Source organism: Fulmarus glacialis, unplaced genomic scaffold (assembly GCF_000690835.1).
Source record: "Fulmarus glacialis isolate BGI_N327 unplaced genomic scaffold, ASM69083v1 scaffold3433, whole genome shotgun sequence".
Classification (NCBI taxonomy): Eukaryota; Metazoa; Chordata; class Aves; order Procellariiformes; family Procellariidae; genus Fulmarus; species Fulmarus glacialis.
The window spans coordinates 17,150-42,127 of record NW_009204691.1 but is presented as its reverse complement, the minus strand read 5'-3'; the positions used below and the strand labels follow the sequence as shown (position 1 = coordinate 42,127).

The window sequence follows — 24,978 nt, the reverse complement described above, 5'->3', positions numbered from 1 at the left end:
ATTACCAACACTGAATTAAATTGTGAAGAAACCAAAAAGGCAAGAAAGCAGTGGCTAAACTTATGTTTGGGGGAAAGAGCTTTGGAAGCACAAGAACAGAGAGAACTATAGCAATTTAAAAAGCTAAATAAAAAATGTTTCAAAAGATGCAGCACTCGACTGGAGATAAAAATCAGGTCTAGCCAATACCAGACTGAAACTCAGATGGGTACAGGAGGCTGTACTTGCTATTGAATTCATGCAGATTATTTTTTCAGGCTTTCGCCTGAGCTAGCCAGGTTGAAAGTGTGCTAGTTTGGTTTTAGCCAATCCAAGGCACACATTGTTCATTAAGTTCTGCATTTGTTTTTTAAATTATATAGAATGCCAGATGGCCACCTTTTAGATGCAAATAAGCAAGGCACAAAGTGTGTCACAAAAATAATATAACTATACTTTAAACCAACAATACAAAAATTACCTTAGGAAAAATTAACTTAGGAATAAAACTAAGTCAAAGAACTGCTATTGTTAAAATAGCATGGGTATGAAAGTGGTCCAGTAAGAGATGCTGCTGTTCAAACTGAGAACATGAATTCAACACTCAGTTTATGAAACCTCTTGATACACAAAGAGGTTACAAACATTTGTAATGCTTGTATGTCCTCATTTTCTTCATTTCAACTGAAGGCAACAATCTAAGTTGTCAAGGAAATGAACAGCCTTAAGAAGGCTCAAGAATTCATATTTAACATTTCTTGTAAACGTGAAGTCCTCTCTTATTTAGCAAAATCACATAATAATTTAGCTTGTATTTCTTTAGTCAATGAGTTGCTGTTATACTACTTATTTAATATATATTATTTATTACTAATGGCCAACAGGTTTAATTGTGAAGTAAAACATCTTTTCAGGATTGATTTGAATATATTACTTTTGATAATGAAATACAGTGAGATCTCAAAAGTGAGAAGAAGTAACTTGGAATATAAGACATGAACAAGAAGAAATACTTCCCAATAAAATACCTGCTTTCTTCAGGAAATACATATGCAGCACTGCCATTGATCTGACAGGGTTCGTTATCTTTATCTTGGTTTAAAGAAGCCACAAGAGCTATTCGATTCTGCTGTATCTCCCACTGATGTGCAATATTACAAATCGTTAACCGTTTCTTTTCCTGAAACAAGATATAAAAGTCATAATAAGTTATGACAGTGCAGTATCAACACACTTGTTTGTTCCAAAATAAATATTCTGCTTAACTAAAACATTTTAAATGTTTTAAATTGAAGAAACGATAGTACTGGTTGGTGGTTATGCATTAAAACCAAGGCATCGTTCTAGTGTTATTTTGCATAACTGCCAGCAAACAATGATTTCACAAAATTTGCAGTTACAGAAACAAGAAAAGTAACATAATAAATCCACAACTTGTGAAAGAATAAAGTTAAACTATTTAGTTTGGATAACCACAGAAGTCTCACTTTGATAGTCTGGAGCTGCTTGTAATACTGCTTGTACTTTTCTCCATGCTGCTAGAGTGACTCTAGCACTTAAGCTAATACAGTTATGCAACTGCTGTAAGACTCTGCGTGGGGGGAAAAAGTTATTTTCTAAAAAATGGAAAAAGTCAATTTTATAAAAACAGAAAATGAAATTACTTTCGTGATAGACACAAGGACTACAACAGATCTAAGTTAAAATATTTTGTAATAGTATTTTAAGCATTTTTTATATTCTAGACAGGTCTTGTCAATGAACCAGTATTTCAAAAGTCTATTAAGTACTTGTTCTTGTACAGTCATGCAAATCCTGTCAATTAGCTATGGTTCTATATATAGGTTATTGTATATATTGTATATATATATATACACATTGTATCATATAGATATATATGATTTAATTTATCCCATTTAGCATACTTTAAAAGGTTAAAGAACAAGGTGCTTTGTAAGAGCTCATGAACTGGCAGCTGAACTCTCATCAAATGAAAACTGCACAATACAAATAATATCAAAGGGTAAATCCATTGTTAGTTTCACTTCATTTGGTTTTTCTGAACCAGATCTAATTCTCTGGGAGTCAGCCATCTCACTGTTACACTACTTTCAACGAAACTCAGTGACTTAAAGTTTCTAAGAGGAAAATATTATAGAGGAGCTTAGCATAAAATAAATTTACATCCACAAAACACAAAATATGGAGGAAACAGAGTATCAGTCAAAGCCAATGATTTCATGGTTTATAATATCATACTCTAAATTGATGTTGCTATAGAAATGTAGCTTTCAAGTCCATACAAAGTAACAACCTTAATTTAAAGTTTCCCACTCTTAGAAAGTATTAAAAAACCATGATATTCTAAGAATCTTTTAATTTCTCTTATGTACTTCAGAACATCACTATTGGAACTGGAATACAAACAAATGTCCCCCTCTTGGAATGGAGGAGGGGGGGGAAGGCAAACCTGAATTTGCCCTAAGTAGTATAAACAGCAGTTCACAGGCAGCCTGTGTATTTGTCACTAATTTTACTCATAAACAGGGGAAGGATAAAAGGTGCATACTCTTCAGATGTACTAATGAATATTCTGCTTGAATGCGATGAAATTTTGGATTGAAACAGCATGTACTTGTAGCTTCAAGTTGCAATGATCTCAAATTGGGTCTAAAGGGACTTGGGCAAGGTAAATCCCTGTTAACATAAGTTTCCTTAGAGCATAAGCTCAACACCTTTATCAATTTCTTACCAGTGTTAAAGCCTGTGTAATATCATCATTTTAAATATCATTACATTAGTTTCTGTCTCCTTCAGAATATTTTGTTAGGCTGATGAAGATACAAGAATACAACACAATATTGATTAGGATTTACAAGACTGTACAAAAAATCCTGAAGGCTAGAAAGGCTTTGCTTGTTTTAAAATTGAACATTTACATTTCTGTTTTAAGACAGACTCTATGGCTGGAAAAAAAATCAACACAAACCACAAAGTTTTACTATAGCCCCTTTTTTCAAATAGGAAAAAAAAAAAAAAAAGAGAATGTATTTGATATGCCTATGGAGAAAGGCAGGGGACCAAGGTAAACCTAATTTCACAATTTGAAATTAACACTTTTGATGTATTAAGTTTGACCTATACTCACTGTGCCCCTAGAGTAACATGTGGCTGTTACCATCACGTTTTTTACATAATTCCTTTCACAGTGAGCGAGTTGTGGACATCACTGCAATGTAGTTCACTAACGTTCCTCACAGTACTCAGTGTTGGGAGATATGAAGTGTAAAACACCACAAATGAATATATAAAATAAATAAACAGAAAATAGTAGATCAACAAAAAAAGCAAGCATTTCATCATCTGTGACTGCTCATTTGTAGAGCCTAAGAACTCCTTTATTCCTTAAGAATAAAGAACAACTGCATATAAATGTTTCACAGTAAAATGTTTAATACCTGCATGCAAATCCCTCACGCTGCAGCTATTATACTCAGAGTAAACACCATGATCTGTTTCAATGACTGATAATGAAGAGATAGATCTACTAGACGCTGATAAAAATTATGTCCATAATTTTCTATAACTGACACTGAAAGTACATGGAAACTACTTTAAAAATTTTCTTCTTCTGAAAGTTTTTCCATTTTCAAGAGCTCAAAACTCTATTTCACATTCAACTTGCCCAAAGAGTTATGATGCTATCTGGTTACAGAACACTAAACGGCCAACATTTACAGGTTTCAGTGATGACTTGGCTTCATGTCACAGAAAGTAGGCAAGTTGAAATAGTCAGCATTTTCTTCCAATCACATCTAGAAAATTCTGTTTGTTCTGGAGGGTGAGGGTCTCCTCATAACCTCAACTACCATACAGCGCTACTGCTTTGTTAGCCCTCAGTTGTGGGCTGCTGGACTCCTACAGGAGCTTTGAAAACTTCCAAGAATTCATTTTACAAAAAGCAAATTTTAGAGGTGTGAAGATTCTGCTAGCAGGAACTACTTCTTGTTCCAGTAAATATTAAGTTCAGCCTCTGTTGGAAAGGAATTACATTCTCTGTACATTTTGAAGTACATCTCAAACTTTCCCAGAGGAGTGTTTTAAGCAATAAAAAAAAAGTCTGGAAAAAGAGATATGAAGAAACTCTACTGTTAGGGTAGACAAGTATCAGCAAGGGAAAGAAGAGATGACATTGCTGAAATCAACTTTTCCGATGCAGTGAATAGAGGAAAATAGCAATTGTTTGCTACTGAATCAGTGCTTATAGTCTCATTTACACTGCATGTAGTTTAAGAAAGTCTGGAGGAAAGTGACAAAACAAAAATTGCAGAATATGATTCTCTAAATGTTTTCTTCAGATTTAACTATAAAGAAAATACCATAGTTCGCAACTTTTTTCACTGGACATTGAGCAGATTTGTTCCTTTCAATTCAAACATGTGGAACAGGAAAAAAGAAACTAGAATCATAACACACGAGAACATATTGAAAAAGGAAAGATACAAAATCACTGAATCACACAAAAGATATTGGTATTTGGCTCTTACGCCACTTAACTATTTGAAGATAAGGAAGATACCTCAATTAAATTACAAAATCTACAATTTAATGTTGGAATCTGAGTAAAAATAGCATTATACATTAAAAATATTTTTTTTTCTTCTAAGGGAAGTTTCCACCAGCAAAATGCACTGAGAAATCTAGGCCATCAAGACAAACAATCCCTCTGCTACAAGGAAACATTACATCAATGGTTAAGAACATGAACTACAAATAAACACTTTCAATAAACACCTACTTTTTTTTCCAGTCCAGAGACAGTTAGCTTTTCAACAGCATAAAATAACACCATGTGTGAATATTACTTACTAATGTCCCATTTCTTTATGTTACTAAGAACTGGCACCAAAACTTCAAATCTGAAGAGACTTTAAATACATCAGTATCTTAAAAGAAAGGAAAAAAAAAACCCACACCACCACAAAAACAAAAACCAAACAAACCACCAAACCATGACACTGCTTAAAAAAAAAAAAAAAAGACTGTATCTAAGACTTTTTTGTTACAGTCTTTTTTTTTTTTTAATAGAAAATCAAAACATACATGGATACAAATACACAGGAAATCAAAATATATTCTTAGGCACTAGACATGGAATTCTTTTTTTTCCCATTCATATATTTAGATTCTTGGGGTTTTTTTATATACCTAAAATGTCTTTTAATATACTGTTAACATTCTGTTTGTGTCTTTTTATTTTTCAGAGTTATATACATTTGCTACACTTCTTATAGGCTCCTGCAACTACTTTCAGTCTAATACCCTTCATGAAATATGATTTTACCCAGGTAACTTAACAACATGGATATATGAAAATTTTTTGTTTGTTTGTTTGACTGCCAAATTGGAAGAGCTTTTTGTATAACCATCACTGGATCACAAAAAGTTTTAGGCACCTTTTTTTCTCCAAAGAAAAATGATTTGGAGACAAATGGCGATATTCACACAACAAATGGAATGCAGATACTCTTAGATCCTTGAACTTCGGTCTCCTATTAGCAACATAGCTCATTTAGTCACCAGCCCCAAAAGAGTATTCTGGAGTGCACCTCAGTCTCCTCTGTTATATACATCAGATGGAATGGCTCTAAGCATTAACCAGGCCAGATGGTCTGGTAGATAAGTCGTCTTCTGAAAAAAGATGACAGCTGGAGTCTAGCTGCTGCTCTAATGACTGCTTAACTCTTTCTATAAAAAGGAACAACTTCAACAGGAAAGAATGAAGGAAAAACTACTTCAGAACACCCTGCACAGAGCACTCACCTGAAATGGGGGAGACCAAGGTCAAGGAATTTTAAATCACTGGGAAGTCCTTTACTTTACTCTGGATTTACCTTATCTCTAAATTTGTGAAAATGAAGTTTGCTATCCTTTTACATATATCACACTCATATATTCAACTGGGTTTTTTTACTAAAGTATAACTTGCATAGCTGACTGAAGAGTTTCAGTTGTGGAACTCACTGTTTAATAGGCAAAAAAAAAAGTTTAAAGAGAGAGGCATATTGGGATATATAAGTAGTACAGCAAAAAAATTAGGATACAGATTATTGCTTTAAACTGGTTTACAGAAGGCTTAGAACAGCCATAGAAAATACCTTAAGCAAGGTCTGTTTATGGCTTTCACGCTTCCTTTCTTCCTCTTTCCTTGCTGCAACAGATGCCATACGTCTTTCTTCTTCCTGGATGAAAAAAAGAAAAACAACTTCATAAAAGGAGGAATTAATCAGGTTCTGAAAAGTATTACTGATAAATTATTACTATATTTTTGTGTTTGTATTTGAAATGCAATTTTTAATTTTAATACAATTCTAGGATTTTTAACATTTTAATGTTTCTAAACATTATTAAAAACAAAAAAATTGGTAATTATAAATAAATCAAGAAATACAAAAGGAAGATATCTACTCAGATGCAAATGCTGAAGACAAAGCAATTTAAAACTAGTATTTGTAAAGGTCTTTGAAAAAAGTATAAAGTATATGGTGAGTATGACAGTGAAAAAGAACATTTTAAAATATAACAGTGCATTATATCTTTGTATCTTTGTAGTAGTTTTCGCAATTAGTGGATTTTTTTTGTAAGAAAAGACACAGAACGAATGAGCTTAATTCTATTTATGCTCGAATCATAACCTAAGATTGATTTTTATCATTATAAACTGTTTCCAGGGGCTTACTTCTCTCAACCAGCAACAGAACTTGAGAAGAAAAGAATATTTTCAAAGTTAACTATAGTACATTAACATTATTTCTCACCAATATTATTACCTATTCAATAAGAAGTTTTGAGAAGAAAGACATTGATTCTTAAATAATGAAAGTCATGTAAGTGAAGATGCCTAATTTTCCTGGTAATTTAATGCTGCAATACACCCATATTAGGTTGAATGCTCCCTGTTTACAGAAGTCTAAACATTCTCACAGCACAGTATTTTTAGAACATATATTTTCCAAGTAACAAAAGAAATGTTCACTATGAAGTAAAAAGTGTAGAGTCCTTCCAACACAAATATTTGGGAAGCATGCTTTAACTTATTTTGATTTACTTCACTTGCCATTTGGGTGTTTCTATTAAAGTATCTTCCCAGAACATATGGAACATGTTTTGATTTCCCTCAAAATAGAAAGCTCCTGTCCTAACCTTTTCACTTTCACTTTCCAGAAAGTTATGTGTTAAGAAAATTAACAAACAAAAATGAACAGAAAACATCATCAACCATGAAGACATATCGATATGTCAAAATTTCTCTATAAATAAAACATGCTACGATTAGAGCATTGTAAGAACCCCTAAGCACATGGGTGAATGCTTACTGGATGACGAAATAAAACAGGAACTTCACACTTAGCATCACTATTACATTTTTAAGAAAATAATTTCCAAAGCATAAGAAGTTAGGTTCACATAGCAAACTTACTCTTATCTGTGTACACCCCCTGAAGCCCATTGACATACCATGGATTTTGACATCAATCAGAAAGGTGATTAAACAACAAACTTCCAAATTATTCCTCCATGACTTTAACCTAATATGCATATATTAAACAAGAGGAATACCTTAATGCAGATTAAGGCATGAGGCTTTGGACAGAGTAAGCTTCTCTAACCCAACTGTATGCAAGAATTTCTGTGGGACGCTAATTGGAAAGCCTAACTTTTTTTTTCTTTTTTTTTTTCTTTTTTTTTTTTTTTTTTTTTTTTTTTTTTTTTTTTTTTTTTTTTTTTTTTTTTTTGTTCTGAAAGCAACTTCTGGCCTTTTCAGGGTGAAGTTTTGCTGGCAGCCTCCTCTGCTACTGGGCTTTTCAGTTCTTCCTAAACAGGCTATTACCAAGGGGCTGGTGTCATAGAATTATAGAATAATCCAGGTTAGAAGGGACCCCAAGAGGTCATTAGTCCATGTTGAGAATCAACAATAAATAAATAATTAAATAAAACCACACACGGATACAGAAGACCTTGTAGATCCCAATACAACAAAACACAATGAAACCCAGTACCTGAATGGGAGGGTTCAGGGTGAGGTTGTGAAAATCATTAAATAAACCCCACGCAGGTATTATGTCACAAATATGAATGTATAATTAATAACGCAAAATAAAAATATACTGTTCCTCAAGATATGATTCAAAATGGTACGAACTACAAACATGATGGTCATGATAGCCGTTTATCTCAATTACGTGCTACAGTGTACTAAACTTGTGTTTACTTAAAAAACCCTGAAGTCTTAAAATAAAATATAAACACTAGCAAACTACATTAGTGATATCTTTCTATAGAAAGTGGGTTAGAGTTGTTTTGGGTTTTTTTATTTTTTAATTAAATCTCTTCATTTGACCTTGCATTTACATTTTTTAACTTGGCTTCCTAAAGAAACAAACTTTTTACAATTTCAGCGTCAATCTTCTCTAATGACTTGTCAACACATTGAACATATTAAATAACTTGAAGTATGTTTAGAAGTCTCAAATTAAGTTGGTTCCCGCCCCCCAACCCGGAGGTTTGATTATATAAAATTGTTATATAGAAAGAAGAGAAATGTAAACTAGTTTTCCCACCAAGGGACAGCAAGCAGAAATTATCCATTCTATTTGGCAGAAAACAGCTGGCCAGTCAACACAGACTCAGCTCCAGACTAACTGAGGTATTGTTGTGTTTCACACTGGGGAAGGCAAGAGTGAGAGAACAAAATGACACTAATCTATAGCAAATTAGCCTTCATTAATTTTATTCCTTTCAAAACAACTTAAGTTCTTTTTGTTTTTCAAAATTTAAGGCCAAAATCCACAAAGTTCCCTAATTCAGTTTTCTCTCAGCTTCCACAAATATCTCTTCTTACTGTACCTTCCATCTCAAAGCCTTCCCTTAATCCAGCCCAAATTCATACTTTATGATACCGTCTTCCACACGAGGGTCTACTGCTCTCATTCAAGTCAGTCCAGTACCTTCCCTGCCAACAGAGTCTCAATACAAAGAATGAAATGAACTAATGCAAATCACGTTCTAACAAGAGTCTTTTATTAACTGAATAAAACTTTTTTCTTGATCAAAAGTTGATCCTAATTACAGACATTTAAAAAAATACTATTTCTTTTACAAAAGAAATTAGCTCAGCCTAAAAAGAAAATATATCCTAGTTCTACTCAGTATTCACAAAGGCAGAATGACACAGAAAACATCAGAATAAAGATCAAGGGCCAAATCTACTTTTTATGGAAATCAAATCAGTATACATTTCTTGATTAATCTTACACAACACATGCAATCAATCTTGAAAAACACAACATTCCCCCCACCCCCCATCCCCCGGAAAATCCACAAAGTTATAAACCAAAGCCCTTAATAACCTTGCCACAATTCATTTTTACTATCACCCCTTTTCCTCTTTTATCTCCAGCTCTTTTGAAATTCTTCCTATCTCCCTTCTTCTTTGTTCCCCCTCATCATTCTGCTGCTATTATCCATAATTTTGTCTTGTCTTTAAACCAAACCATGCTGGACAAGGGGGGGGGATGCTTTTCCAGAAGGTCAAAGTGCCAGATCATTACAAAAGGATTTTGACGTCCTCTTGTATATTGAAATCTCCTCCATTTATTAGCCCTCCACTTCCCACCTAAAAACTTTCTAAATGGCTAAGAAGCCATCTTCACAAAAAACAAACAAACAAAACACAAACCAACCCACAAAAGGCGGCGGGGGGAAGGGAGGGATGTACTTCCTAAACAAGCAGAAGTCTCACTTGCAATGAGATTTTGAGGCTGCAGGTTTACGTTCTCAGCGTGAAGCAACAGTAGCGACAGACCACAAGAAGAGTAAGGCACATTAAGGCTATTACCACCCCTATAAAAACTTTCCATTAGAGCTGTAACAGAACTGTATCTGTAGCTTTGGCATGCTGATAGCTCCCCCTGCTGCTACATAAGCACTACCGTAACTGTGACACCACAGATTTTGGCCAAACCTATCATTATGTCATCAGTCCTTCAAAGAGGTAACATCGAGCAAGACCTGAGAAGGATCCTAAAGAGACCACAGTGAAATGCATGTATTCTTCCTCACCACTGCTTCAATATTATTCAAACAAGTTCTTCTTCAACAAATGATACCATTTAAGTCACAGGAGAGAAAGATGCTAAGTTAGCACACAAGGAATGCAGCATTTCATTTCCATAGTACATCTACCTTAAAATTATTCGAATATTTTTACTATAGATTAGAAACAGCTATACTATACTTGATATAAATTACTTTAGGTAATGAAAAAAAAAAAGGAGAATATGAAGAATGGCCTGGAATATACATTTAAGCTTTCAAAGCATAAAGAGACTCAACACAGTATGCTTAAGATACGCAAAATTTAGCTCACTTATACTTGCAGAAGGCAGACTATTGTTTGTTATGTATACCACAGGGGCTGATTTTACACACGAATGAAGTAAGAATGTAAGGATGTTTCTAGTAAAAATCTAGCCACAGAAAATAACAAGTACAAAATTTTTGATGAATCGTTCTTTAGGAGAGATATTTGACAATGAGATGTATCTCCATTTTTTACTTTTAGTATTAATTTAGTGTATTTTCACAAGACCTGATTTAAGAGAGAGGATTACGATCCACAAGAATGACTAGAAGTTCCTGAAGTATCCTACTTCCAAGTGGAAAGAAAAAAAATATTAGGGATCCTTCCCTAAAAAAAACCAGAACACTTCACAGTGGTGATGTAATCGATAACGCATTCTATTCTGGATGAAGCAGTAGAACCTGCTCCCTGATCAGCAGAGAAATATCTAAGCAAATAATCAAAACCAAACACAGCTCTCTTACTTTAAGCGTCCAAAACCTATAAAACCTCAATGAAAAGAAGTGAAGTTTTACTGTTAAAAATATGCAGCTTGTCTTTCAATTTGGGAACCACAGCACATTTAAAAAAAAAAACAAACTATATATTATATATACACACACATATATAAACATACATATACACTTACTAAATTCTGTTGAAAAAGTGTATTTAAAGTGATGGATAGCAAGTGTTCCTGGTTAAATAATTTCTCAGTAAGGAATATGTACACATTTCATTCATCTTTTAGTATTTTATTACATGTCTGCAGACAATATCTGCTTACTGGTATGAAAGACTGGAGGAAAAAAGATAGGTCACAGCTAACTGTAAGCGCCACTGGATAGGTCCACTTTTTCAAAAGTTCAAACTATAAAACGCATTCAAGAAGCTTCAATGCCCAGAAAAACAACCATTAAAGGATGTTAACAAAACAATGTAAATGACTACATATGCAACCTGAGCCTGCTTTCACTGTAACACACTTCAATTTCACATAAGCCTATTTCATTGAACCATAAATCAAATCACATTAGTCCACCTTCGTTGTGAGGTAAAGATGTACCTATTACAGTTACTGATGGTTAACACATGTGACAGAGCAATCTGTCCAGCCACTGTAATTCAGCCTCCTCCCCACTCTTCAAGACTCTAGATTGAGATACCGAAGTTTGAGAAAGTAAAAGATTTCCATTGAATTGATGTTTTTGATACACAATACAAAGTGGATGGGTTTTTCAGCTGAAAATCATCTTCTAGTGTGGAAAATGGACAATGAATAAGTGTTTACAGTCTTACAGTGAAACTCGTTACAGGTGACTAACCTCCACTGATTTCACCACCACTGGGTCCATGCCTCAGTGGTTTAATAGCTTAAATCTTACATTCAAAAATGGCTTAGGAATGAGATGGCCTAAGAAAACACCAACTTCCTCACAGGTCAGGGTTTAAAAGTTGTCACAATATGATGCAATCCCTTGAATAAAGGCAAATCTTCCCCGACTTAGGAAATATTAGAACAATTACAATGCAAAAAACTTCTATTCCAAGTGCAGAGTATTTGATTTTCATGGCAGCTATATGTTTCTGAACAGTTCCCTAAGGCAGAGGCAGTTACCACCAGACTTTTGCCCCAAGGTTCCCTTTCTCCAGAGAATCCTATAGAGAAGGCCTGGCACCAAAGAGCATACGACTTCTTGAAAACCAAGATGAATAAAGCTTCAAACAAACTTTTGAAAATATCCTTCAGATTTTATTCTTTCTTGAAATAATATTCTTGTCCCAGTGAAGCCAGCAAGTAAAAGAAAAGTTAAAAGCAGAAGTAACAATTGTGTAAAACCCAGTTCTCGAGCAGAAGAGCTTCTGAACAGGTTAGTGAAGAATTCCTAGTCAGAAAGAACCAACATCCTGGTCCAACTCTCAGTTTACAAGACAAAGCAATGCTTAAGTTCAAAATGGTCTGGACGCTCTTAAGACTAATGAAGAAAAGATCATATATATGTAATTAGGGTTTAGGTATGCTAATCGAATGAGAAAAAACACATACCCAATATTGTACTTCCAATTCCCCCAAGTTACATTTACCCTTAGAGCTGATGGCAACAGCATGTTGCATTACTAGGCAGAATAGCTGGATTTGGCATTGCCAACTCTCTAATTTTATCAAACACCTCATGATACTTGTTATTTTTCTTAAAATCCCAGTTTCTTAAGTCATATGATTATCTGGGTAACACAGTTTTTATTGGAGAAAACATATAGCACCCTCCACATGGAGAAAATACTAAAAAAAGTTCTCAAGGCTCAAAAACCAGAAGGCAAATAAAAAGAACGCAAAACATTCTTTTTACAAGTAGATTTATGAGCAGTATAACTGGTGAAGCCTGGTTTTCTATGGCTTTGTGTCTTGTGGTTGATTCTCTGATGTTTAACAAGGTGCGAAGCAGATTAAGTTTTTCCCATGGCTGTGCATTTCTAATAGCTTTTTCCCCATACAGATCCCATAGAGTCTAAAAAGGAGGTTGAGCTCTTTCTACAGTATTTCCCACCACTGAGAGTTCTACCAGGATCCGCCTCCTCTTGAGAAGGGACAGGGAGGGAGAGACATTTTCTTTACGTGACTCAAGTTTCTGAAATAATATTGAGAAAATGATCTTTTAAAAAGCAAAGCAATTAGCAAGTATTCAATTCAGGCAGTATAAATTCACAAAAGAAAAAAAACCCACAACAACCCATAGAATACCTGCAAGCAAACAAGTATTTAGTATTTTCAATGCAGGGAGTAAACTACTCATGTCCCAAAGCACTTTAATTTTAAAATTAATGTTTTCCACATACGTGTTATATTTTACATCATAATTGGCTCTATTTTATGCTCATGGTGGATTGGCTACAGAACAACATGATAGATAGTAAAACAACATGTGCGATTTATAATGCAGTACAGCCTTTGTACAAAGAAAATAAGCATTTAAAATAAGGTATATGTATCAGCACCTGGTCAAAAAAGATAACACTGCAACACTGTTGCTTGTAAAGCACATTATATTTGTTATCTTGCTGTTGGATGCATTTCTCTTATAAGAAGGTCATGCTTACACATCACTTTTGAGTAGACACAGAAGAATTAGCATGGCTATTCCTAGATTAAGAGCTAAAATAGCTGACCTAATGGTAAGGCCCCCAGTGATAGCCCTTCATCCTCTACCTTACACTGTATTTTCAGGAAGTCTGTAGGAAACTTAGTTGTCTGCAAGTCCTCTCTTCCTTATCAGGGTTACTTGAACTTGAGCAGCAGAAACAGAATGAATGGGGAGAGTAGGTTAGGTAAGGAAGGGAGAACTACAGACAGACACGCACAAACAGTGTGATCACTACGTTTCCTTAGGGAGGCAGACTAAAGAAACCAACAAGACTTTTAAATGAAAGAAGATACCAGTAACACCAATTTTACGGTAAACAGACTATTCCTTTGGAAGAAATATGCTGTTCCTTTTCAGCTATACAGCAAACCAGTAAAGACTGTGTTGAGAAAGTTCTAACCAAAAGCTTTGCAGATTCTCTCATGTCACATGGCAACTGATCACATAGTATTTACTAATGAAGAGTTTAAGCATTTAAAAATAAACATGTTAAAATGAAGTAAAAGAGCACACCTTTACATAATACTTGGACAAAAGAAAAAAGATTAAAGTTTTAAATATTGTAATGTCTATACACCGTTCAATTCCATGCTAAATTAAGAAAAAATGGTGGTATTTTAAATGTACATATATACACAGAAACCCCTATATTTTACTTCTGAATTTAAGGATCTAGTAAGTTTGATAAAAACAGAAATTTCTTACTGTGATTCTCTTCATATCTAGCTGTCGGAGCTGCATCATATGATGGAGAACAGTGTGTTTGTACCATGTCTCCTGAGCTATTGGATTGCCATCAAGGGTGATATCTGACAAAGATGAGGAATCAGCAAGGCACAGAATATCCTCAAAACTGTAACCAAAAAAGTTTAAAGTTTTAATGTCATAGAGTAGGAATAATTTTGAGATGGAGGATTTTACTTTTTAAGGATAGAACGTTAATATTTACCTGTACTGAAAAAACCCACCCATCAATATTGTGTATGATAAATCAAATTACAAGTATTTTGAAATACCAACAGATGCTACTGTTAAACTTTTTAATCTCTTCACATACAGGTAAGAAGAGATGCAGAATAAGGAGAACTTGTTAACTATGGGAGTATAGTTTCACCTAAAAAAACCCTAAAATAGGAAACATATCAACTCATATTCCAAAAAACAATACAAGGTGTATTTGCCATCAAAGCCAGCATGAAAACCATGGAAAATACAAGAAAAAAGCCAACCACAAATACCACAGAATGATCCTGGGTGTTTGTAACATCATTAAATACCAGAAAAAAAAAAAATTACAAAAGCATCATATTATCTTCAAAACAGATCTGTCTATTATTCCAAGTTAAATCTACAAACACTGACAAGTTGGCCTTTTAGACAATCTGATTTTAGACAATCTGATTTGGTTTCCTGACAAAAATAACTGGCCTGTGTAAAATATATTTCGAGATGTACAGCCTGTATCATGTTCCTTTCATTGAAGATGGAATGTGAAAAGAAAGCACCTGACTCAGATAAAGAGTATTTTTAAACAACAGAGAACTATTTAACTTGATTTAAAAAAAAGCTGAACAGTTATAGAAGTAAATATGACTCCCCAACACCTTTTAAGAAATTGATTACAGTGTATAAATGTACAACTGTACACCCATCCTTATGTGCTTTGGCCTTCAAAAGTCAAGTCTGTATTATGAAGTTAAGTAAGTTCAAGTGGAAAGTATGAAATAATTTGACTTGGTACTTTTGAGAATGAAGTTAAAAAAAAATCTGAAAATTACAAAAGAATCAATGATAATCACATAAAAATATAAACAGAGGATCACTTTACTAGATAAACAAATACTTAATGACATTCTGAAATAGGAGACATTTCTGAAGTGGAAAATATGGAATTATTGCCTTTTTTTTAATATTCTGACAATCTTACTGATTGCATCAACTGGTTATAATTCTTCTCACTCTTGGTGGCAAGAAAAGTTTTCCTCCACTAATAGCTGGAAGGATACCAAACCTTAAGTGTGCTCTGACCTGAGGGATCAGAAATTGTACGCAGTACAGATGTTCGTATTAAAGATTGTCATTGAAAAAAGTGGCAACTGCCTTTATCATTGGTATCACCCAACTTTCAAACAAGCATATAATAATCTGCTGAGGACTAACACTCAGCTGCAAAGGGCTTCACATCTACCAGAATGTCAGATTTTAGAATCAAATATCCCTGAAAGATTCTAGGTATTAGAGAAAACAATTTCTGCAACAACAACAAAAAGAAATACGGATAAAATATAAAAATAGTATCACCAAAGAGCAATCAGTCACAACGAGCAGAAAAAAGGCCTGGATACCAACATAAGGTAGCAGGAGTAAAGAAAAGAAATCACCCAATACAAACCTTAAAAAACCCAATGCAATTAGTACAGCACGCAACTAACTTCTACACAATGTACCCAATGGATGCAGCAGAAAAATGACAGAGTGAAGTGGAAGATACTACTACCTTTCTGCTTAGTGTATTAAAACAACATAAGAACTGATGGAAAATGAACTGTGTACAGATTCCAATGAAGGCAGTGAAGGTCTTAGCATATCTGAAGAATTGTAGATGTGGTTAAGACGACAAGTTTGACTACAATTTTCCGTTTCTCTTTGTGATCCGGTTTCCTTTCCATAAACAGCTTGCGTAACCACATTTTTGGAAGATCAGGCTGACATGTTACTTAAAATACATACTCAGTATGTCCTGAAGATAAAAGATAATCTTCCCAAATGACACAGAAGTTAGTAGAGCAAACTTGTAAACATGTTAGAATAAGAAAAGATAACTGAACTTCCATTAGGCTAGGATAGCTTTTGCTTGACAAATATGAAAATTTTCTGGTCTTCAAAATTAGTTTCAAATAATGTAAATATATTTATTAAAAGCATTAAATATATTTACTCCAAGCACTTCCCACTAAACATTTAACCAAACAGTACTTCCACCATTACATATGATTTACAGATTTTTAATAAAATCAATCTCTTCAGGAAATGACAGAAAAGTCGAAAGTTTGCTAGTATTTTCAAGAACTTCCACTTACACATACTGCTGTGCTTTGAAATTCTCAGTGCTTCAGCATACCAGAACATTCATTCTGGAGGTAAAACAGATGCGCTTGCTTTATCCTGCTTTTAGCCGCCCTATTAGCAGCTCAATTTTAGAGCAAAACAGTAGCGCAAAATAGTTATGTTTTCACATCTTTGTACACACACATGAAAAATACAGCTTTAGAAATGTAATGTAGAAAACTGAATATACTGTACTTGTCACACTGGCATCCTAATCCTAAGCCAAGCAAAGCTTTAATGTAACACACTTACCAAACAGACTGCATACTTTACAACCAAGCTTCTGTCTGCTTCCCAGCATGCAGACTGCTGTGACAGAGCCAAGTGGTGACCACCCTACGGGAATCAGAGGCCACATCTCAACACTCCCTCTAGCCTCTGTTCACCACAAAGGAGTCTTTAAGCTGCTTGTGAAATACAAAGCAGCTGTGGATGATGCTGTTTCAGACTGCCTCATTCAATCTTCTCGAGTGGAATATCTGCTTCTCTTTCCAAAAGACCTTCTCCTGCAGGAGTCCCACCAAATTATGGCTATCACCTCTCCCTCCCTGTCCTTCTTTCTTCCCAGATGAATTTATCTTTGCTAAAATGGTAGTTTCAGCAACACAGAAACAAGTTGTGAATTTGGGCTAAATTACCAAAAACTGTTTCCTGGAAATCTTTTCCGAATAGATCAGTTTTACATCTTGTTTGCATGCTCAGAGTCCTGCATCCAATTCTCCCCTCTGCCAGAGGAGATGCAAACCCACTTCTCCTGCCTCATAAGAGAATGGGGCAATTACTAAGCAGCAGGGTATTCTGGAGTAGTGTAAGCTCAACCTCCACCAGTGATACACATTCACATTCACACATTTAGCAGGCAAGAATAGGACACAGGAACACTTGTCCTCTGTTACAGCCTACTTGCTTAGGAAGACAGTTGTTCCTTCTCTGTATGTTTGCATCAATGACTTTTTTTAAAGCATGTTCCATAAAGGGGAAAAGCTCTGAAGAAAAGAAGGAAGGCAACATACTTGCTATAGTCTGATAGAACACCCAAGCGAGAACTGTGTGTTCAAAAAACATTCAAAGAAGAAAACTTGGGTTTTCCCAGGTTTCTAGCCACTAAACTACTGATGAAGACAGATGTTACCATAGTCAACCTTTCACTCCCCTTGTACTGCTTTTGTTCAAGTATTTAACAACGTATTTATAAATTTTCATTCTGCTAAGAAAAAAAAGATATTTTCTTGTTTTTATTAGGCTAAGAACATTCCTTCTCTCAGGTTTCCAATTCAGCAACCAAACGAAGAAAAACAATTACATGTCTGTTGAGTTTGTATCCAACTTTTCCCATACGGCTAGACAACATGCCTTACTAAATGAAAAAGCCAACATAGCCAACTGCTGACCTGGACAGCAGTATAACAATGAAAATACATATTTTGTTTCCAAGATTAAATAGTGGTCTTCCCTGGTTTCATATTTTGAAATATGAGCAATAACCCTCTTTCTGAATCCCAGTGGCATATCTTTCCTGAAGAAAAGTTTCTGTAATCTCTTCCCAGTACCACATGACAAATTCAAAATGGGATTTCTCCCCCTTCTTTATAATTAGTTCTAGAGATATATATTACCTTCAGCCATGAGGTATGAATGCCTTCAATTTGTAACTGCTAAATTTTTTTGGGCTGACGCCGGAAGTAGGACTTCTTTTGTTTCAGATCAGCATCAACTTCTACAGCGTTCAGTATTAGCTTATATTATCTTGCCAATACATCCTTTTTTACTAAAAGCTCTGCAGATAAGCAGCAGCATTCTGAGGCCTCTTCTGAAGCATAAGGGAAAAAGAACATCAATGATTAAACCCATGAAAGATTCTCATGCCTTAAATAGTGACAATTTTTAAAAGGCATTCCCAAATCTTTCTACTGAAATATTAATTCATATATGTCAGTATATATCAATTTAAGATTCAAGGATTTTTACTGACATACAAAAATAGGAAGCAGCAAAACTTTCCATGGGAGCACTGCCTCAAAAATGCTACTTTTATTTAATGATGACTAATAAAATATTTTAATGAACTTGTAACATAAATAAATCCAGGTTTTGGCAATATACTTTGTTGTTTGTTTCCATTTGCAGGTTTTCTCTATGCACCTACACATAAAAGAATTAGAATATCTGTGTATCAATTTGATTGTCTAAAGGAAAAGTCAGTTGTACAGACACAGCTGTTTCTAGGAAAAATAATTTTTAAAATTATCATATGGCACACAGTAAACCCAGGCAAGTGACTCAAAACCACACAAAATCATTTAAAAGGGTTGTAAGAATGTTCAGGTGTAGCACAGCAATAGTATTATGGTTGCATACAACTTCTTCAGTCAGTTTGAACAGTATCAAGCCAAGTATCAGAACACAGATGGTCAAGAGTATACTTTTATATTTAATCATTTTCCTTTTAGAAGACATATCACCTACACAACTTAAAATCAGGAATTAATGGGGTTTTTAGCCTTCAAAACTGCTATATGCAACAGAAGGTAATTATTTCAAAAAACCAAGCTAAATGTGATCATCAAAAGAAATTTTTCATTTGTTTGTTTTAAAATAATGTAAATAAAGAGTTAAACTGATCCATCCACCTACCTATCCACATGTATACAAAATTTATAGAAGAGCAATGTCTTTCGTTTGACATTAAGATTTTATTTTATACCTATTCCAACTACAAATTAAAACCAAATTATATATTTGCCTGAATGTTCTAAATAAGTATTTCTAGCTTACATGAAAACTAAGACTAAATCTACCAACAGTTCAACTGAAATCCCAATGAATAAATGACAACAATCATGACAAAGTACCAAGAAGCAAGCTACCGATTACATAAAGTTTGAGAAATCTACTTTAAAAACCTCACAGAAAGACTGAAACATTTTTCCTTCTTTGAACACTGTAAAAATAACATGAATTTGCATAAAACAACATGAGAAAGAAGTCAGAAAGCTACACAAAATATACCAAGTATATAAAAAGATACAGAAATTCCACTGACTGCGGTGATGCTCCCTGATGGCAAGGGAGCCAGCTACTGCAGTCCCCTCATCGTTCTTGCCAAGCTAAGATATTTTTTAGAAAAACAGAAATAAAAGGCATGTTTCAATTCTGGAAATTATTCAAGAGAGGCAAAATGCTAAGCCCCTCTCTAGCAGATTAATTAAGGGAAGGGTATATTAAAGATTCCTGCAGTTCATCTCTGATTTTTTTTTTAAATGCTTAATACCCATGAGTATTTTTAAGGAGATCTACTGCATCAGTACTTTAAGAACCTATGGAACACAGACAAGTAGACTGGAGCAAAAAACATAATGCAGGTCAACTTAAAATGTTCAAGTAGCTATTACAATAAAAGCTCATACTAAGTGTAACATTTTACAGAGAAAGCAGATACCACAAGAACAGCACAGTATTTCCAGTAATTAGAACATGAAGCATCTTTCCCCTACCCCACGTTAAATTATTTGATTCTAAGCAAAGGTGGCTGGTGGTGATTAAAGGACTAAAAAAAAAAAGACATACCAAACTGAAGATAATGCAGGCACTTTTTTTTTTTAAATATTGGCACTAGTATAAATGCAGACTCCAAAAATGCACAAATATGAAAAAGCATAGAAGACAAACATTTCTATCTATATATAACAAAATGCACTTAGTTACTTGAAATTATAGAAGCCCTGCTTTGAAAGTTGAGCTATTCTGCTTCTGCCATCGGATTTGAAAGAGAAATAACCATGAATATACCTTTCAGACTTTATTAATATATGGACACGTAAAATACAAGCATGAAATAATCTAATCATTGTAAGCAGACTCTGACTCAGCAGTTTGTGTAACTCCATAAATACAGTGATGGTATGTTAAATAAAATATGTACCTTGTGTAATGTTGCTTTTACAGATATCTGTTATTTACTATATTTAATAGTAAAACAACATTTTACTATTGTAAATGTAATGTTAAAAACATTAATGTTTTTAATTTTCATCATCGTCAACTGTATCATAATTTTTAAATTAAAAATGTAAGTTTCTTGGTAGAATACTCATAGTACAACTACATTTAAATGCAAAGGGTTTCAAGAATTTTTATGTTTAAAGTAGAAAATACACAATGGCTTGATTATGCTATCTGATATGTTAGGGAAAAAAAAAGTATCTGCAACTCATAGTGTTTGAATTTAATTTTTAATGAAATACAGTTTCAATAGGATACTTCAAATTACTGATAGGAAGCAAACTGCTATTTCCCTTACCTAGATATGTTGTTGAAGCTGAGGAAGAGACGTTGGAGACGGGGCAAAGTATCCACATCTTTCTAGAAGGAAAGATAGAGGCATAAATACAGTAGCTGAAAGCAGCTTTTGAACCTCTCTACTTTGCCTGATGAAATACTTTCATTTCTATATGCTATAACCTTCCTGCAACATTGATTTCGATTGAACGTGCAGCTCCATTTCTCCCTAGTGCAGACTGCAAGGGAGTGTTTCAGTGCAGATATCCACTCTGCAGAACAAGCTGCATCACTTGCAAAGCAAATGATGTTAAAGAAAAGAGGATAAGGCTGCTGCTGGTTTCTGAACAGGCTTTTGGGAAATAAGCCAAGGTGCTGTCTCAGCATTTAAGCTGCAGGATAAACACACTGTAAAAAAAAAAAAGGTTTATTTTGTGACCATGCTGAAATAAGGTTTTTGAAGTGCAATACAGCAGTGCAATTAGCACTATTAAACAGCAGTGACTTTTCTGTCAGGGAATGATCTGAAGGACTCTGTCACCTTTACAATTGGAATTTATATGAAGGAATGAGTTTCCAGAATGAGTAATTGCGAATTTAATATATGCCACTGAAGACCTTTGCAGAAAACCTCTAGATAGCAAATAGCTCAAATATTAGTAAGATGAAACATACTAAGTAAGATCAAAGTTCATTTATGAACTATAAATCCATAATGGCCAGACAGCACAGCCTGCAGTGATTCATATAGCATTCAAACTGCACACCTAACCTCTCAGTTTAAGTCTGCATCACCTTATCCTACTAAGGTGCACACTCCAACTTGCAACCAGTGGACACAAACCTGTTACTTACAGCACCGGGAAGTGTCACAGGGCTCACTACCTTGATTTTAGCCACAAGATCAAACCTACAGCCCTTCCTCCCTCCATCTGATTTGTGACATGTCTACATAGCATTCCAGAAATAGAAATAGTTCATTTTATGCAAATAGGTGAACACAAGGCAGCTCTAAACAAACCGTGTAGCTGCTCTTAATGAAACACTGAGCGTGAGCTAACAAGCATTGCTGAGAGTCATAGCTCTGTATACAGGGCTAACTAGCTCAGGTCTGCAATTGCAAAACTCCTGGTTCTGAATCCTCCCAGATCAGACCATGGAAAGATTGAGTTCACAACAGAACTACATCTGGACACCCTCTCTGTCCCTAAGGCTACTTAGGGTTGATGCTTGAAGGGGTGGCTGCGCATGATACAGGTGGATATACACACGAAGACAGGCACAATAATTCTTAAGCAGCAAGGATTTTAACTAATCAAAGAATTTTGCATTGGAGAACACAAAGTAATTTCCCCTGGAGACAAATTTCCATAACTAGCCTATGTTGCTGTTCTGTAAAATATGTTGCAAGTCTCACAGGCATGACAACAAACACCTTAAGTAAGATAAAAAGAAAAAGCCTCCAGCTACTTCAGTTTTGATACGAAGTCATATAGGGCAATGGATATACAGGGCAGGAGTTATTTCGTGAAAAGATGGTGAACACCTTGACCAGTCCTCCTTCAAGTCTAAGATCAAGCTGCAGATGACAAAACCCAAAATTCTAAGCTTTTAATACCTCAAAGCAACAAGCAGGTCCGTCTTTCAAACAAAAATATAGTTCATCTTCCTAACAGTGGACCCTAATTCACAACTGGATGGAAAGTAAATAGACATTCCATAATTCATGGTATGTATAGATTCATGCTTTTAATGCCATACAAGACACTTTGTAATCATTTATTCTGTCTGTTTGCTATTCTTCAGAATAGTCAGACTTCTTGAAGACACGTCCAATCCTATAAAATATTATTCTGCTATAAACAAAGCCTCAGGACTGCCTTTTTAAATCCTACAGCTTTGGACGAACTACAGTTTAGTCTTACAAAAATAACTACTTGTGATTTAAGGGTTTCCAGTCTCTAATGAACACCTCAAAGACAAAAAGAGGTCCCAAAACTGCTAATCTAAGGCCAGTGGATTGTAAGAGATTATTATATGTTTAATTGCTCAAACTATAATCTAGTTGGATAACTTGAATTATTCAAGTTATATATTAATTGCAAGTATATATATTAACTGCAATGGGTATGGAGTTCAGTATGGAACCTCATTTTATTTAACAAATGAGAACACAATCTTTCCTACACAAGAATAATACACTTAGAGCAGGGGAGGGGGAGATGAAAAATAAGGAAGGTTCACAAAAAATGTACTGAAAGAGAAATTTATTTAAACTATATTGATTTTATTTCACTATTTTGGGAAGGCAAACTTTTTAAAATTGATGTTAGTGATTTTCATTTAAAGGAATAATCAAGTTTAAAAAGCTTGATTCATAATGACAGTGCTGTCATAGTAACTGAGTAACTAAAACAGAGTCCAAAAACTAACACACAGAAACCAAATTCTTTTAATGAACTTAGAGTGAAAATTTTGTAGTTAAGTGCTACATCATAACTATATCATTACTAAAATGACCCCCCCCTGCCACACAGTGAAACATAAGAAAACCTAAACCTCATCTTAAAGGAGAAATCTAAACCCCCTCCCTCAACTACTCCAGTCCTTCAGCTATAATACAACAATATCTTGGATATTCCTTCCATAAAATGACATATTTGTTTCTATGTTCTGGATTTTCAGCCATTTCATATTGCAGCAGATTCTGAATTTCAATACAAAAGTAGTACAGCTTTCATTTTTCAAAACAATTAAAACAAACATTAAGTAAAGAAATACATGTACCTTGCTACACACAGAGAAAAAGACAACACTTATCATTAAAATAAGAAAAAGATTTTATTCTAGGAAAGAGACATATATTTACTTTAGGTTTCAGACAGTATGATGTGTCCAAGACTTGACTTCATATGATTTAAGAGTCCTTCTCTAGAGCAAGGAGAATTAGTGTCATACTTGCTAAAAGCACCATCCAATTAAAAACAAAACAAAAAACCACCCCCTCCCCCCACCGTTCCATTAGAATTTAACCAGGGTAAAAAAGAAAAAAACAAAACCAAAACCCAACAACCAACCACACACACACACACACCCCCACACACACCCACCCTACACAAACAAAGAAAAAACAATTAGACAAAATAAAATAGTTCCTGAATAGAACATCATCTTCTGAAACACTGTCTCTGGCCTGGAAAGACTAAAACATTGAGATAAAGCACAGACTCCAAGCCTGTAACTTACTAATTTAAATTTCATGCTGACTCTCTATTTGTGACAACAGGAAGCAAGGAGAAAGTATGAGCTACATCTGAGATGACTGAAAAGGCTGTAACTACAAGCAAGGAAGAGAATTCTAGGTAACACAACTGATGTAACAGGAAGGTACAGTAACAGAATCAGCAGTGAGCAGAAATTTCTTGGTTTTGAAGCGTAAAAACAATTCATATATGGCAAGTAGCAGAAATTCAAGAAAGGAAAGGCTCAGCAGCAATAGGAGACCAAGAACGAAAGGAAAACAAAAAATCTAGCTATTTAAGTAGACTTCCTGTATTATTTTAAGAAGGGCTTGTTCAAACAATCTACTTGCCATAGCTGAACTACAACTCATAAATTGCAAAGTGAAAAGCTTTATTTTTTAGAACATAAACACTTCCAATGCTAGGTTAAAGCTTCAATTGGGAAATTCTGCTGTTAAGATCAATACCTATTTTCTCTGCATTTGCCCCAGAAATATTCATAAAGAGATGAAATTTAAGATGGTCTGACTGCTTAGCTGAGATACAGAAATTAAGAGAGGGTTTGTTTATAGGAAACAAACTTGTATGGAAGAAAAGTATCTAAATTTGTATGTTAGAACCACAAAGCTTCTTCCGAATCTTCCCCGCCACCCCACCCCAGACAACCATCATGAGCTATCAAGATTTGAATCACTACAAGCGATCACATTTCAATAAAATAACACCAAAAATAAATTGCTGTTTGTTTCACCTTTATGTTTTAAAAGTGATGCAGCAGAACAACATAAGCAACACAATACGGGAAAACACAAGATTTCACAAATCT

The 24,978-nt window shown here is 34.5% G+C and overlaps 1 protein-coding gene across 1 annotated transcript in view; it reads right to left on the bottom strand.

The window, feature by feature from the left end:
- LRRC49 (leucine rich repeat containing 49) overlaps nucleotides 1-24,978 on the bottom strand; it is a gene marked incomplete at its 5' end in the record, with an annotated part of 52,679 nt that overhangs the window by 11,131 nt on the left and 16,570 nt on the right. Inside the window, 4 exons of the mRNA XM_009575071.1 lie at nucleotides 1,008-1,159; nucleotides 6,138-6,221; nucleotides 14,230-14,377; nucleotides 20,933-20,994. Coding sequence (XP_009573366.1) covers nucleotides 1,008-1,159; nucleotides 6,138-6,221; nucleotides 14,230-14,377; nucleotides 20,933-20,994 — 446 coding nt within the window. The remainder of the gene's footprint in view (nucleotides 1-1,007; nucleotides 1,160-6,137; nucleotides 6,222-14,229; nucleotides 14,378-20,932; nucleotides 20,995-24,978) is intronic.